The sequence below is a fragment of the Eleutherodactylus coqui genome, chromosome 7 (genome assembly GCF_035609145.1).
Source record: "Eleutherodactylus coqui strain aEleCoq1 chromosome 7, aEleCoq1.hap1, whole genome shotgun sequence".
NCBI lineage: Eukaryota > Metazoa > Chordata > Amphibia > Anura > Eleutherodactylidae > Eleutherodactylus > Eleutherodactylus coqui.
In genome coordinates this window covers 185,092,828-185,110,468 of record NC_089843.1, presented here as the reverse complement: position 1 = coordinate 185,110,468, position 17,641 = coordinate 185,092,828, and the positions used below count along the sequence as shown (strand labels likewise).

The 17,641-nt window shown below is 42.5% G+C and overlaps 1 protein-coding gene across 1 annotated transcript in view; it reads left to right on the top strand.

Annotated features, from left to right (window-relative positions):
* Positions 1-1,076: 1,076 nt before the first annotated feature.
* Positions 1,077-17,641, top strand: part of AMBN (ameloblastin) — a 29,711-nt gene continuing 13,146 nt past the window's right edge. Inside the window, exons 1-5 of the mRNA XM_066574905.1 lie at positions 1,077-1,130; positions 4,955-5,005; positions 6,678-6,734; positions 10,080-10,196; positions 15,660-15,881. Coding sequence (XP_066431002.1) covers positions 1,077-1,130; positions 4,955-5,005; positions 6,678-6,734; positions 10,080-10,196; positions 15,660-15,881 — 501 coding nt within the window. The remainder of the gene's footprint in view (positions 1,131-4,954; positions 5,006-6,677; positions 6,735-10,079; positions 10,197-15,659; positions 15,882-17,641) is intronic.

Genomic DNA, 17,641 nt, shown 5'->3' with positions numbered 1-17,641 from the left:
TAAGTTGACAACTTAAGGTTATATCCTGTATTGAGGAAATATTAAAGGGGTTTAAAGCAGAAGCTGTCAAGATACATCGAGGTCAGAGCGGAAGCACTGCTCCAACCCCTGTGTAGCGGCCAGTGCTTGTAATTACAAGCACATCTCCCATTGATTTCAATTAGAGCTGCACCTGCAATTACAAGCGCTGGCCACTACACAAGGTCAGAGCAGTGCTTCTGCTCCAACCTTCATTTATTTTGGCAGCCGCTGCCTGGTAAGCCCCTTTAAGTAGGACTGGTTTTACATGTGAGCTTCATATTATTTATATATAAATTGCATCATCTGAATATTCTGTAGGTATGGGGATGGATTCTGTAGTGTGGAGCGCCGTTGACCAATTCTGACCTGTTTCTAATATGGTTTTAGAAAACAGATTTCGGTTGTATTTACACATCGCTGCATCACAGTTTTGTTGCAGAATTTCCAATGTAGGATTTGCACCAAAATTCTAGCTATGCCGGGGATTTTTTAAAATCTGCCCTTGCTCTGTCTTGGAAAGAGGGTGCTTTTCACTGTAGATGCAATGTAATGAGTAAAATCCACAGTGGAAATCCACAATATAGTCATTCCATTTTGATCTCATTGTCACAAATGTCTATGATATGTACACATGCACTTACCTTTATCTTTCCTCCAAGAACAGATCATTCCCATGTCACTATGTAAGAAATCACGGAGACATTTTTTTTCTAAGTTGCTACCTCTGAGGTCTATCTGGTTATTTCTACTTGCATATTTTGTATGAGGTCTAAAATCTGTATACTGCAATGTGCAAATTAAAGTCAGTAAAAAGAGTCTTGGGCGCATAAAAATGCATTGTGCTTTATTACATGACTTGGTTGTATTCAGATTCATGAAAAATACCCAGACTGGCACGTACAGCTATGTACTATCCAAAGAAAACTTCTAGATTTGCAGTGGCAGCTCTTCCTGTCATATGATTCATAACTCATAATAGCCTGGTAGATTTTCAGAGAACGATATATAACATTTTCTAATTACGTGTTTCTTCACATAGATACCTCAAGAGAAAAATGGAAGAACTGGCATTGGTTCTGTGTATGATAGGAACTGTTCTTACCTATCCAGTAAGTACATCTGTTAATATTACCTATCTGTCTGTCATCTATCCACTCATTGTCAAAAAATAATCAAGCACCTTGAAGGAGTTGTCAGAATTGAATGAAACTTGAAGAATCATTTATTGCTCTAGTACCCTGTTGGGCTGCCTCTAGCTTGGATGCAAGATGTGATACAGGAGGGCATGTAGGCATACAGGTTCTGTATAGTATCCTGCGTTATATTGCTTCACATTTGCTGTAACTGAGGCTCTAGATCAGTGATGGCGAACCTTTTAGAGACCAAGTGCCCAAACTGCAACCCAAAACCCACTTATTTATCACAAAGTGCCAACATGTCAGGGGGCGGGGCTTATCACTACGTATGATTTTACCCCTGTCGTTCTAAAAAGGACAGGGCCGCTTCAAAATAGACAGCGTGCAGATTTTTACTGCTTTTTGGATGCGGAAATGCTGCAGAATTTGCCACAGAAATTTCCACTGAGGACATTCTGCAGCATTTCTACCACATGTAAACATACCCCAGTGGTAATAGTGACGCCCCCATGGTGGCCTCAGCATTAACAGTGACCCCCCACAGCGGCCCCAGTGGTAATAGTGACATCCCACAGCGGCCCTCAGTAGTAATAGTGACATCCCCCAGCAGTAATAGTGACATCCCACAGTGGCCCCAATAGTAATAGTAACATCCCACAGCGACTGCAGCAGTAATTGTACCCCCCTGAGACCCATATACTTACCCCCTGCTCCTCCTCGAAGCGCCAAAGCTCCTCTGCTTGGCGCTGCTAGCAGCACTGATCCCAGGTGCACACTGTGACGTCAGTGTGCTGCCGGACATCTCCTCCTCTGCTGTCGCAGAACCTTAGAGGAGATGTCAGGGGAGGGGGGAGGAGGGTCTTGGCTGCACACTGAAATCGCTAGCAGCTGAGTGAATACCGGCAGGGGAGCTGGTAATTTACTAATGTGGTGAGCGGCCAATGGCAGCGAGGGCCAGCAGGGAGGGCTCTGCGTGCCACCTCTGGCACGCGTGCCATAGGATTGCCACCACTGCTCTAGATTATGCAAACTCGTAGGCTGTGAAAGGTGGCATCCCAGATTGCCCCATACATGTTCTATTGGTGATAAATCTGGTGACCAGGCACAGAAGTGTGGCAATGTTGTGGAGACATTCCTAAGACATTCTTGTTGTGTGCAGCTCAGCATTATCCTGCTGGAAAATGTGCCTTGGGAGCCGCCATGAGAGGTACACATGTGGCTGCAGGATGTCCTGAACATATCGCTGAGCTGTCATTGTCCCTTGTACCACTACTAGGGGTGACTGACTGTCATATGCGATGGCCCCCCTAGACCATCACACCAGCAGGGGGCAGTGTGCCGCTCCACAGCAAAGGCAGGATTGAGGCGCTTACCCCTAGACATGAACACAGCCGTCGACAGCACCCAAACTAAACCTGGATTTGTCCCTGAAGACAACCTGGTTCCACTTCAAAGTAATCAAGTTTCATCTTTCACAACACCACTGCAAACAGAGGTGACATTGGGTGGGTGTTAGAAGCAGTACATGTAGTGGGTGCCATGAGATCAAATGTCCTTTAGCCAAGTGCCTGGAAAAGGTTCTGATAAACACAGGGCCTGTAATGATGGTGACACTTGTCTCTGGATGGCAGACATTGAAACAGTTGGAGCTGCCCGTGCTTGCCAGACGATCAGATGATCCTCTTTGCTGGTGGTTTGTTGAGGGTGTCCTGAGCCCGGTCACCTTGTGTGCGTACCCTCACGCATCCACTGGTCCCAACGCCTCCTAATTGTTTGATCAGATGGTGGGCAATTTGTCGATACGACCATCAAGCTTCCCGTAGTCCAATAATGCGCCCCTCTCAGACTGGGCAAAATCTCTTTGATTGTGTCTTAAATGTGTCTAGTGGTCAATAAGTTCTACAAAAAGCGGAAAAAGAGGTCCACTACACAGATGTAGCCTCTGAGAGCTTTTTTATAGCCCAAGGGTGGAACCACTTTTAGGGCCTCAGGTGGCAAAACAGTTCATCTAATCACGCCACAACTCTAATAGTTTACACATCTACCCGACATGTAACTGCATGCTGAGTTTTGCAGTAAAAGACAACTCCTTCTAGGTACAAAGAGTGTATATATATATATATATATATATATATATATAAATACTGGGTTGATATTGCAGGCTGAGCCCTATTGAATTGAGTGAGACTCCGCCCGCAGTACCAACCCAGGCCACTATGCATTGTATGGAGCTATCTGATTCCTGCAGCAAAACAGCTAGAAGTGGGACAACCCCTTTAATGTGACCTGTACAGGATACACACTGAGCATCATATGCTGTACAACTCAGCATGCAATAGTGTATCTTCATACATAATGTCAGTTGTGCTGTGAGAACTTAGGTGGAGGTACAGTTTAAAAGAGAAAGGTACAATATCAATAGGTAATATCTATATTAATGTACATAATACATTACATTTGCTTTTTATGTACCTTTCAGAAAACTATTGCTTATGTAGTTCCAAAAAGGGGTTGTCACATGAAATTAAGTTATTCCGATCCACAGCACTGGGGTTAACTAATTGACCGTTGGGAGTCTCAAGCGGTCAGATCTCCACCAATCAGATAGTTATCTACTGTCTATCTTTTGGATAGGGGATAACTTTTAAAGAGAATGTCCAAACTCTAATATAATGGGATAGAAGACTCCAAAAAGGTTTGCACCAACAAAAGGTTATACTAACTGTATACTCAAAGTTTGAATTGCTAAAATGTTCTCAGCTCCAGTGGTTCTTGTTTATTTCAGTGCCATAATGATATCCCCTGACCCCACATCCATTGCAATATTGGAGTAAACAATAGCCAGCAGGAGGACTAATGCTAATGCTAATCTTGTGATTATCTCTTGCCCCATTTTATTATAGCACGCAATTAGTTGTGCAACTCAGAAAGTGAAGCCACTAGTACCGTTGCACTGATATAGACATTATATTTATAGACTACATCTTTGAAATTGCTCCTTATTGAGGTTAGATTTTTCTGTGGCCTCTTTTTAAAGTACCGGCCCTCTAGAACAGTGTTCCCCAACTCCAGTCCTCAGGGACCGCCACCAGGTCATGTTTTCAGGATTTCCTCAGTGTTGCACAGGTGATGTAATTATTGTCAGTGCCTCAGACATTGCCACAGGTGTTCTTATTATAGGATATCCTGAAACCATGATCTGTTGGTGGTCCCTGAGGACTGGAGTTGGGGACCCCTGCTCTAGAAGACATCTTTCCCAACTTTGGGTGGTTGTCTCAGAGGTTTCATTGTAGTTAGACTAATTAGTACAATGCAGTATAAGGGCTACTTCAAATGAGCGTATTGTATTTCGGCCGCATATTTCCTATATATGTTGGCTTTATTGAACTTGTAATTACGCAGTGATCACTGTGTATTTACATGTGCAAAAAAAATGCAAGAAGGTGCAGGAGATTTCTGTATCATGCATATTCACTGCATATTTTTACAGCTCCCATAAACTTTCACGAGTTCTTTCGGTCTATAATATGGACCAAAATAGGCCATGCTGAGATTTTCTTGTAGATGCGTGAAAAACACATATTTGAATACACCAATGCAAGTCCATGGGGTTGCACCACTGCGTATTATGTGCATAATATGCAAACAAAATGCGCTCATGTGAGTGAGCCCTAATAACTATGATTTACCACATGACAATTCTTTTATTCTTGATTTTTCCGAATCCAAAATACCAGGTAAAAATACTTGTAAGAGCCAGAAATTCAGTTATATTAATAGCATTTATCTTTCCTCAGATGTACCCTCCATCAGCGGGAACACATGGAATAGCCAGTATGAGTCTAGAGGTAAGTTCATTCAAAGCACTTAAACAGTCACTAACTTTTCAAACAACTTAAGGCCCATTTACACGCAACGATTATCGCTCAAATTCGTTCAAGCGATGGCTTTTGAACGATAATCGTTGCATGTAAACGCTTTCATCTTTCACTCTACGGCTAAATGATGATTTTTAGGTGAGTATAAAATCCATCGTTCAGCTGGAGAGAGATAGCAGGGACCACATGCTGTGTTCTCCATGGGAGCATGATTACATTGTGCCCACTAGTACTTTATGCAAAATTATGACTAGAACTGTCAATCTTTCAATCATTTGAAAGATTGTCTTTGCATGTAAATAAGCCTTTACTCTTATTTAACAACCAATGGGATAACTAGCAAAAGTGCAAATTATGGTATTTACTTAAAATAATACATAGTAACATAGTAACATAGTATGTAAGGCCGAATGAAGACATTGTCCATCTAGTCCAGCCTGTCTATCCTACTGTGTTGATCCAGAGGAAGGCAAAAAAAACCAAGGCCAGAAGTCAATTAGCCCTTTTGGGGGAAAAATTCCTTCCCGACTCCCTAATGGCAATCAGACTGTTCCCTGGATCAACCCCTAACAACTAATGTTTTTGTAATGAAAACCCCTCTAAAGTGTTGGCAATTAGGGACCTCCCTCCAAATGGACTATCCACTGCTTGATGTTATATGAAGTCTGTCTCTAGTAACAGAGATAATAAGGCGGAACATAGGAAGTGGAGCAGGGTGATGACTGATGCTGCCCATCAGAGCCTATGGAGAAGGCAAGGGAGCGGGAAGTAGGGAGAGACATTTGTACAGACATACCTACTGAAGCTAATGGAAAGAGATTTACTGTCCCACAGTTACTGATATCACATCTACACTGCTCAGTACTTCTCTCGTGTCCTCCGTGGTGCTGTTGTTTCTCTATGGGCTTTATAGAAAGTTATGGAGCAGAATCTGCTGTTTTCTCAATTTGCAAAGTATGGAGATGTCATACAGCTAGTCTACATGCACTCAGGTCAAGGACAACTGAAAATTAGAGATAGAGCCTGCAGAGGGGAAAAATCGTGACAAATGCATATAATGTCCAAAAATAGTGTTATTTCTCAAGGACACGTTAGCTTATTCTGAAAAGTCACCTGGAGGATCAGATATGCTTTAAGAGATACTGTAAGTATGCAATGTAATGAAAAGTAATAAAATGCCCTCTACTATGAGCACTAAGATCATGTTCATACTCTGCAGAAAAAATGCATCCAGCCATTAGCCAGGCATTGCTCTTCAACCCTGCCTTCCCAGTTGGGCTACCTTAAGAATTAGTAAACTAGTCAATATGCTACAGTACATCATTGGCCCTGTGTCTAGCAACTAAAGTAGAAGGCAGCCTTGCTGAGGAAGAACTTTTAAGGAGTAATTATAGGGCAGCTGCCACAGTAGTATCAATACCACCTGACAGTAATGGGCAGGGTAATCTGTGGCTGGCACTTCTGTGGCTGGCACTATAGAAGATATCTATGGTAGGCACTCTGGGTGGCATCTGGTGTTGGGGTTCTGGAAATCTCAGTGGCTGTGTGCATTGTAGCTGTTCTGAATTGCATTCATTAGTTTGTTGTATCTTCTTGCCATATATGTATGAAATAATAGTGAATATTGTCATTTTCTTGTAAGACACTGCAACGGCAACAACAGCAACAGGCTGCTAACAAGCTCACCGCTTCGCCTCAGGTAAGAATCCCATTTCTACTTGTAAAAATGTAAACAGAACAAAACACAGTATACAATGTTAGGGTGGCTACACACGAGCGTTTTTTTGCGCGTACATAGGTGCGCACCTATGTATGTGCAAAAACACACATGAATGCAGGTCCGTGCAGTGTTTTCAATGGAGCCATGGCTGCTGCCAGCGTCTTCATTAATCACAAATTCTCTGCTGGCCCTCTGCATTCTTTTTCAGGGAAGGGCTTTACATATAAGCCCTTCCCTGAAAAAGAAACATTTTATTGTAAAAAAAAATATAAAAAATACTTACCTCTCCGCCGCTGCCGTGACACCCCGCGGGGATGAAGAACACATCTGCCGCATGTGGCAGATGTTTCCTTCATCCCCGCTAGTTAAAAGAATTCCCTGCTGCTACATCTGCCACATCTTTAATTCTCTTCCGCAGCTGTCACACATGTGAAAAATCAAGTAAAAGTACTGTAAAAACAAAACAAAAAAAAACATACTTACCTCCCTTCGGCTGCCGGGCTCAGCCGTGTCTTCTCCTGGCTGTCCTCGGCTCTCTAGTGCTGAAAGAGCTGTTTGTGATTGGCTGACGTGCTCAGCCAATCACAGACAGCTCTGGCCAAATGAGCAGTGCAGAGCTGGGGACAGCGTGAGGAGTTACAGCTGAGCCCCAGCAGCTGAGGGGCTTCAGCCAATCACAATCAGAGCTACCAGCAGGCGGGGATTTTAAATCCACGGCTGCTGATAGCTCAAAACTAGAGAGCTGGGGACAGCGCCAGAAGTCGCAGCTGAGACCCGGCAACTAAAGGAAGGTGAGTATGCATTTTTTTGATTTTTTTTACACTACTTTTATTGGATTTTCAGGGAAGGGCTTATGTTTAAAGCCCTTCCCAGAAATCCAATGACTGGGATGCCAGTGGACCATTGTTTTCAATGGAGCCACCGGCAGTAGCCGCGGCTCTATTGAAAACAATGCGTGCATTCCCTATGGTACACGCATGTCCTATCTTTGCAGACACGCACCTGCAAAGTACGGACATGTGAACACACCATAGGGAATGCATTGTGGCTTATAGATGCGTGTTTTTGTGCGCGCATATGCACGCACAAAAACAAGCTAGTGTGAAGCCACCCTTAGTGAATAAAGCTGATCGAAAATAAAGTTATTATGAAGATTAGTAAAATTAATACATATAGCAGCGAGTGTGATACTAAAAGGGAATCTGGCGCTGAATTTTCTGCACGGACTCCACTTCTGAAACCTTGGCAAAAATCCATGGCTAAGCTCTATATTTCTGCCATGCATTTTGACGTAAACCTGCACGCAGTTGTAATTTGCTTGTGGAATTTAAGACACGATTCCTCGCTGATCTGTGTGAAGAAGTGCAGAGCTCTGTGATGCTTCAGAACTGTTATTTTACCAAGAATACAAGTATTTACTAAAACAGACGTGTCAGGAGAGCCGGAAGCTTCTCTTTAAAACAGTTTCAGCATGTGAAGATGATAGAGTTAATTTGCTTACCCGAAATTTCCATTTCCTGTAGTCGATAGGTAGAGCAAGCACAAATGGGTTTATTCCCATGGGTACAACCAGAAACAGGTTAATAAGTAGTAATTAACTAATTAATCAATAAGCTCACTCTTTAGAACAAGGCAGAGGACCTAAGGCCCTTTTACACACAATGATGATCGCTCACAATTTGCTTAAAAGCCATCTTTTGAGTGATACTCGTTGTGTGTAAATGTGTTCCCATCGTGTACTTACCATGCACTTTTCGTCCATTGCTGACTTCAGGTCTGCATGAAATCCTCATCCCTCAGGACAATAAGATAAGACAGACCGCACGCTGAGTTCTCCGCGGGCAGCGCTGATAACATTCTATAACAGCTGTTAACAGCTTCTGTCCCACTGGAGAACAATAGCGATGTAGTTAGAGAACAGAGGACCCGCTGTTCTCTAAATACATGCAAATGAAGTACTAAAGGGCCAATTATCCCATTATTACTTATGCAAAATGATTGTTCAGAACTGTCAGTTTCTGACAAATTTTGAGCTATCAGGTAAGCAGATTTTCTCTTTCCTGATCATCCTATGGCAGCACAAGCACGAATAGTATCTGTTAAGCAGTGAAATTCCTTCAATAAGTGGGATAGCAGACACTGTTTCCTGCACTCTTTTCCAAAGTTTTAGCTGTCTGTTAAGAGTTTGTCTAGCCTATAGTGTGGAAGAAGACAACCATGTAGTAACTTGGCAGGTTTGGTCTAATGGTACATGTCCAACTTCAGTCCAGCATGTAGTTAATATGCTCTTATATGCATGTGGTAAGGTAGAGGTTATATCATATTTCAATTGTCACCCTAATTCACATTGTGAGGGTGGCTTTTCTTGCCTTTTGTCCTCTATTGGGACCTTGGTGTTGTAGTAACAGTGCCTTTGAGTCTCTAAATAACTGAGTCCTATGGACATACAGTAAGACTGTTCTATTCACATCAAGAGTATGCCACTTTTCTTGTTCTCCATCCTGGAAAGGGTACAAGTAAGTAAATTTCCTGCTTGATGTGTTTCTCTGAAGGTTATGAATTTTAGCGCGGCTGTCCATTGGCCCAAATGGCTCTTTGTTAAAAGGAGATCACAGTTAGATCCCATGCAGAAGCCTGGAATGCAGGAACTACGTTTTTCAGGACTCTTAAGAAAGTTGTAACAATGTGATTGTTAGAGACTTTCCCCTGTAACTGCACAATACTGGCTATAAACTGCTTTTTAAGTCTTTATTTTCTTTAAGTCATTAAGTAAAAATTACAGGATAGTGGTTAGAGGATCTAGAGAGAAGTTGTTCTGTCCACACCATGTTCTCAAGAGACCCTAGACTATTATATACCTTGATGGTAGAGGGGTATCCAACATAGTAGCGATTACTTACTTAGGGAAACCTAATTCTTATAGATTTTTGTATTCTGCTTCCAGGCTGTGAGATACAGCGTGGGAAGATGTGGATGCAGAATGCCCTTCTGGGACAACAGATTCACCCTAGGTTGAAATCTCCAGTAGTTGCCCTCGATAGCACCCATGCCAGAGAGAACCATTTGTCCCTGCTTGGCTTCTATTACTGAGTCGTTTATTTACCACTTGTATGACAATGGAGGCTGAAATATAGATCTGTATACACTTTCTATAGTAATGGAGCCTGGTTGTCACTGGTGTATAATAAGGGTTTCATCGATGTGAAATGACACTCCTTTACAAAGATATGTCAATGGTGTTATCTGAAGTATTGTATTAGCATACAGAACCAGAATACAGGTATTATAATATTATGGCATACTATCTCGCTTTTTTCTTTTTAGTTTTCAAGATTTGGCTATAATGACCCGTACTCGACTCTGTGGCTACATGGTCTGTTACCGCCACATACCGCATTTCCTTGGCTACATCAAAGACCACAAATGCCAGATAACCAACAGGTATTCTGTTGTTTAACTCACATAATGTCCTGCTTAAAGGGGTTGTCCCACAAAAGCAAGTGGGGTTATACACTTCTGTATGGCCATATTAATGCACTTTGTAATGTACATTGTGCATTAATTATGAGCCATACAGAAGTTATTCACTTACCTGTTCCGTTGCTAGCGTCCCCGTCTCCATGGTGCCGTCTAATTTCAGCGTCTAATCGCCCGATTAGACGCGCTTGCGCAGTCCGGTCTTCTCCCTTCCGAATGGGGCCGCTCGTGCCGGAGAGCTGCTCCTTGTAGCTCCGCCCCGTCACGTGTGCCGATTCCAGCCAATCAGGAGGCTGGAATCGGCAATGGAGCGCACAGAGCCCACGGTGCACCATGGGAGAAGACCCGCGGTGCATCGTGGGTGAAGATCCCGGCGGCCATCTTACTAAGGTAAGTAAGAGGTCGCGGGAGCGCGGGGATTCGGGTAAGTACTGGACGTTTTTTTTTTTTACCCCTGCATCGGGTTTGTCTTGCGCCGAACGGGGGGGCTATTGAAAAAAAAAAAAAACGTTTCGGTGCGGGACAACCCCTTTAAGAAAGTTTTGGATAGCTTTAGCCACTTCTGATTCTTTTATGTCTTCCCTATAATTATATGATGTTTTGATGTGCTAAAAAATAGAAGAACATTTCAGCAGCACACAGCATTTCAGAATCTATAATCCCCAATCATGTGTTAGAAGGTCAATAGTACATGATATGAGGATGATTAAATGGGTTCTCTAATCACAGATAATCCATATATAATACCCATGTAATAAGGGAACTGCTGCAGCGATCAGCTAACATAGTAACATAGTAACATAGTATGTAAGGCCGAATGAAGACATTGTCCATCTAGTCCAGCCTGTCTATCCTACTGTGTTGATCCAGGGGAAGGCAAAAAACCCCAAGGCCAGAAGTCAATTAGCCCTTTTGGGGAAAAAATTCCTTCCCGACTCCCTAATGGCAATCAGACTGTTCCCTGGATCAACCCCTAATAGTTCCTACCTGCCTATTAACCTAAAATTTATATCCTGTAATATCCTTCTTCAGAAAGACATCAAGTCCCCTTTTAAACTCCTCTATGGATTTTGCCATCACCACTTCCTCCGGTAGAGAGTTCCACAGTCTAACTGCTCTTACAGTAAAGAACCCCTTTCTGTGTTGGTGATGAAACCTACTTTCCTCTAATCGTAGCGGATGTCCTCTTGTTACCGTCGCAGTCCTGGGTGTAAACAGATCACGGGAGAGATCCTTGTGTTGTCCCCTCATGTACTTATACATGGTTATTTGGTCGCCTCTTAACCTTCTTTTTTCTAGAGTAAATAGTCCCAATTTGGACAGCCTCTCTGGGTATTCCAGTCCCGTCATTCCATGTATTAGTTTAGTCGCTCTTCTTTGAACCCCCTCAAGCACTGTGACATCTTTCCTGAGCACCGGTGTCCAGAATTGTACGCAGTATTCCATGTGAGGTCTGACAAGTGCCTTATATAATGGAAGGATAATGTTCTCGTCCTTCGCCCCTATACCTCTTTTGATGCACCCCAACACTTTATTTGCCTTTGCAGCGGCTGACTGGCATTGGTTACTCCAGTTTAGTCTATTATCCACTAATACCCCCAGATCCTTTTCCATATCACTTTTCCCTAGTGGTACCCCATTAAGTGAATATTTGTGACATCCGTTCCTCTTGCCCATGTGCATAGTCTTACATTTTTCAACATTGAACTTCATTTGCCATTTTTCTGCCCAAGCCCCCAGCTTATCCAGGTCCGTTTGTAGCCGCACATTGTCCTCCGTTGCATTAATTATATTGTATAATTTTGTGTCATCTGCAAATATTGATATTTTGCTGTGCAGCCCCTCTATCAGGTCATTGATAAATATGTTGAACAGAGTGGGGCTTAATACTGAACCCTGTGGCACCCCGCTAGCGACTGTGGTCCAATCAGAGTACGAACCATTTATTACCACCCTCTGCTTTCTATCGTTGAGCCAATTTTTTACCCACTTACACACGTTTTCGCCCAGTCCGAGCTGCCTCATTTTGTATATTAGCCTATTATGTGGCACGGTGTCAAAGGCTTTAGAGAAGTCCAGATATACAAGATCAATAGATTCTCCCTGGTCCAGCTTAGAGCTTACTTCATCGTAGAAACTGATCAGATTTGTCTGACATGAGCGACCCTTCATGAATCCATGCTGGTGAGGAGTTATTCCCTTAATCTCCTTGAGGTACTCATCGATGGCGTCTCTCAGAATCCCCTCGAAAATTTTTCCCGTTACTGAAGTGAGACTTACTGGCCTGTAGTTACCAGGCTCACTTTTGCTCCCTTTTTTGTAAATTGGAACCACGTTGGCAATGCGCCAGTCCAATGGTACTACTCCGGTCTTGATAGTGTCTAGAAATATTAGGTATAGCGGCCTAGCTATCTCGTCACTTAGTTCCTTTAGTATCCTTGGGTGTAATCCATCTGGGCCCGGTGATTTATCAATCTTAGTTTTCTTTAGACGCTTCCGCACCTCCTCCTGCGTTAGGTATGAGATATTTTGTGAGGAGTTCGTTTTATTCCCCTGCATCTCGTGTGGCATTTCCTTTTCTTTGGTGAACACACTTGAGAAGAAACTGTTTATTAGATTTGCTTTCCCTTCGTCATCATCAATGATTTCTCCTGCATTGTTTTTTAAAGGGCCAGCGCTCTCCCTGCAAATCCTTTTGCTGTTTATGTAGTTGAAAAATAGCTTCGGGTTGTTTCTGCTCTCTTTTGCGATCCGTCTTTCTGCTTCCTCCTTGGCAGTTTTAATCGTATCTTTGCATATTTTGTTTTTTTCCCTGTATGATTTTAGCGCTTCTTCGCTGCCTTGTTGCTTTAGTAGTTTGAACGCTTTCTTCTTTTCGTTTATTGCCCCTCGTACCGTCTTGTCGAACCACATTGGTTTCCTTTTAGCTGAGTTTCTTTTATTTTTAAAGGGAATGGACTGCTCACATGAGGCGATTAGGATCCTTTTGAACTTTTCCCATTTTTCCTCCGTACTGATATTTTTGAGGATGTTGTCCCAATTAATGTTACCGATAGTAGTTCTAAGCTCATCAAATTTTGCTTTACTAAAGTTTAGTTTCTTTGTCACTCCCTGATAAGGCTTCCTATTGATTGACAGCTGGAAGTTGATTATATTGTGGTCGCTGTTCCCCAAGTGCCCCTCAACCTGCACCCCCTTTATACGTTCCGGTTTGTTAGTTAGCACTAGGTCCAGAATGGCTCTCCCTCTTGTTGGTTCCTGCACAAGTTGGTTCAGGTAATTGTCTTTAATTACTCTCAAGAACTTATCACCCCTGTGAGATTTGCAGGTTTCGTTCTCCCATGTTATATCTGGGTAATTAAAGTCCCCCATGATAATTACTTCGTTTCGTTTTGATACCTCTTCTATCTGCCTTAGTAGTAAGTCTTCAGTTTCTTCTGTTGCTTTTGGTGGTCGATAGAAGACCCCTATCAGGATTTTGTTATTTTTTCCTCCCTGTATTTCTACCCACAGAGATTCCACCTGTTCGTCTCCTACCCCTATATCCTCCCGTAGCCTCGGCTTCAAGTTCGATTTGACGTACAGACATACCCCTCCCCCTTTCTGGTTCCTTCGGTCTCTTCTGAAGAGATTGTACCCCTGCAAATTCACCGCCCAATCGCACTTATCATCAAGCCATGTTTCAGTAATTCCGACCATATCATAACTTTCATCAGTCATTCTTGCTTCAAGCTCGCCCACTTTACCGATCAGACTTCGTGCATTCGTGATCATACAATTTATTTCATTTTTTTTGTTTTTTAAATTTGTTTTGTTGCTAGCTGGGTCTTGTTATAAAGAAATTGCTATTGCGTGAACACTTTTAACTTTAGTGTTACATGGTGCCAATATGTAGCAGCTCTCTGCTATAGCTAATAAAAGGGGTCTCCAACTGATGTCCATATACTCTAATAAGACATATAAACAGGTTGTCTTGATGGGACAACCTCTTCAAGGAATCAAGAAAGAAAGGTGAAGAAGAAGGAGAAAGCCAATAGTTGTAGTATTCTAACCAAATTAATTTCTAAACCTGTGAACTTTCTAAGGCCACTTTCACATCTGTGCTGTAGGTTCCATCGCAGATTCGGCACAAAATACAGAAAAAAAGACTTGCATGCAGGACTTTATCATCCAGGAAAATGCCGGACAGCTGAGCGTAAACCCAATGGACCCAATTATAGTCAGTTGTGCCAGTTTGGTACTGTTTGGTTCCATAATAAGGTGGACTTGTTCGGACAGGGGATTCCCTTTTACTGCCCCCATAATGGAGCAGGAAAACTGAACCCCCAATGCAGATGTGAAAGCAGCCTAAGCATGGTAAACATTTTACATGGATCTTGAACCCTAATATCAAATAATTATATATATACTGAAGCATTTTTTGAGCTAAAGCATTTCTAAGAATGTACTTAAAGGGGTTGCCCAAAATATTTTTTGGCCATCTAATAGAGTCCTCCATTGCGCACAGCAATATTTTAAATACGCCAGTGCATCTCTTCTTCACTTTTTTAGCAGTATGTCACATGACCTATGAGGTCATAGCGAATACCTGGTCCATTGATGTCCCATATACAGATCACACAAGCTAAGAGCTTTGCTTATGGGACATCACTGATGACATTCCAGCTTGTTCAAGCATCCAGGAGGACTTTGGCTGCTGTCATTACATGAGCATACAAGCATGTCACCGCTGCAGCCAATGCAAACAGAGCCTGTAATGAAGGACAGCGTGGTGACAGGGAAGCAGCGAGCCCTTAGGAGAGGAGTAAAGCTGTTTATATCTTACAACAACCCACCCAGTGCCACCAATGATTATATAAAAAATTAAAAAATATTACATTATACTCACTTCTCCTTAGACCCCTGAAGCGGAGCTGAGAGGCTCACACTGCACAAGCGCTGGCTTCCAGGTAGATGGCCAGGCGGAAGCATGTGAATGCTTCAGCCACTCAGAGACCACAGCGTCACTGTTGGCACTCCTGGCATAATAGCTCATATGATGGGTGCCATGATGCCAGGAGTTTAGGGGCATGACGTTGCAGCTTTGATTGGCCCCAGCCATCGTGTTTTTCCACCCAGCCAAGGCAGTGTGAGCTGCTCAGCTCTGTTTCGGAGGTCCAAGGAGACGCAAATATGATCATTTTTTTTATTTTATAAAGGGCCAAGCTGATAGAAAGGTTTTATAATCATGATAAAACCCCTTTAAGGTCCTACCAATATCTATACAAGAAGTGAATAAAATGGTCAATAGCAGTGGTCAAAATGGTCAAAATCAATATTATCTTTATTGTGACGTGAGTTGTGTTTCTAAGTCACAAAAGAATGATGAACTAATTATTCATGTTATGTTGCCTGTATTATCATCAGTTCTTTCTGCTTATTCTGCAGTTTGAGTATGCTCTGCCCATACACCCCCCACCCTTGCCTGGTGTAGTTGATCCAGCTAAATCAGTCCAAGATCCACAAGTTGGCAAACAAAAACAGCCAACTACTGAGCAACTCCTGCAACCTTTGTTACCTCTAGGATACCCAAACCAACCAGATCCAACTCTGATTCCTCCAAAGGGCGGTCCAGCTGATGGTCAAATCCAAACGGTAGCATTGTTTATGGTAATCATTACCACTGCAAAATTTTAGCATACTGTTTTATTAAATGTATCTTTCTAAGCACTTACAAATCTGTGAAACACGCAAGACTAGATATTATACCGATAAGCTCTAAATTTCCTCGTAGTATTAGACCGGTTGCACATCTGTGTCAGAACCTCCGGCTGAAGGTTACGTAACAGATCATGCTGAAACCACCAGAAGAAAAAGCGCTGCATACAGCGCTTCTTCTTCCATCCAAAAGCCGGGCGCCTGGGCAGAAAGCAGACGGACCCCATTTTAGTCAGTGGAATCTGTCTGACGCTGTTCAGTTTCGTCCATAGACAGAGCCATTTGGCTGCAGGGATTCCCCTTTCCTGCTCACCAAATGGAGCAGGAAAGCTAAATCCCCAACGCAGGTCTGAAACCGTCCTTATAGGCATATTGTCTAAAGCATATGTCTACAATAGCGCCACGGTCAGCTTTGAGTGAAGGCCGGGAGCCACATTCACCTCAAAAATGGAGAAGAGCAATTTTTATCTTAGAGCTACACTGTGAGTTTAGGAATGACACACATGGCTAAAGATCGCACTATGGCCCTGCTACATTATATCCTAATATAAGCAATCCCGGTTACCACAACCTGACAATTGCAAGAAATGCAGATCTGACAGATTTCTTGTGACTCCAGAAGATCAAAGATAGTAGCAGCATCAGGTGGTGAATTAAAAGAAAATCAACTTTTATTCCTCCATAGTGTAAAATACAGGCAACGTTTCGACTGTAGGAAGTCTTTCTTTGATCTTCTGGATACTACACCGGGACTGGAGGTCCATGGTCCCATGAGTAGCTTTGCATTATTGAAATACCTCTGCATTAACGTGCATTCCTTGGAGCATCTACCTTTGAAATACTTAGATTTCTTGTGACTGTCTGGTCATGAAACTTTTGACTCGCAACGTGACCACATGGACTTACTTTAGGTTGCGAAGCAGCAGGGCCATGATGCACCCAAAATCACAGTGTAGTCATAACTTAAATGTGGAGTAACAAGGAACTAAAAAATTGCAAACATTTGCTGATAAATATGTTACTAGTATTATGACATCCAAATTGGGACTTTTTAGTCGTTAGGATAAGTCTAGAATATTGTCAATTGTCAATACAGATGGTCATGACTCCAATAGTGAGCCAAATGTGGCTCTCAAGCAACTGGTTGGCTAGTACTGGTTTAACATATGATGACTTGTGGAATGAATAGGCGCAAAACTTTTTAATAATTAAATTTTTTTGATGCGACAACTGGGAAAATGAGGATTATTTAAAATTTTACCTTTTTTAAAAATTTTTAAGTAATAATTAAAAAGTCTTTTCTTTGCTTATTTTTTCTTTTTTAAGTCCCCTTCGCGGACTTGAACTTGTGATCATTTGATCGCTTATACAGCACTTATACCATACAGTATAATGCAATACTATGTATTGCATTATACTGTTTTTTCACAGGCTTCCTACTAAAGATGTGCCGCATAAGGCCCGAGGCTGCCCTGACGCCCGGATGGCAACCCTACAATCTTATAGCAGCAAAGCCAATTGGAACATGTAAGTCCCGATTAAATGGCGCAGTCGGAATTGACAGCGGTATTTATTTAAAGGGTTATCAGCCATGATCGGACTATTGAAATGATCTCTAATCGTGGCTGTTGCAGGCAGGTGTCGGCTATCAGAGATAGCTGACACGCAGTATGTATAGAGTGGGCCTGGCTCTTGAGTCTGCTCCATACATA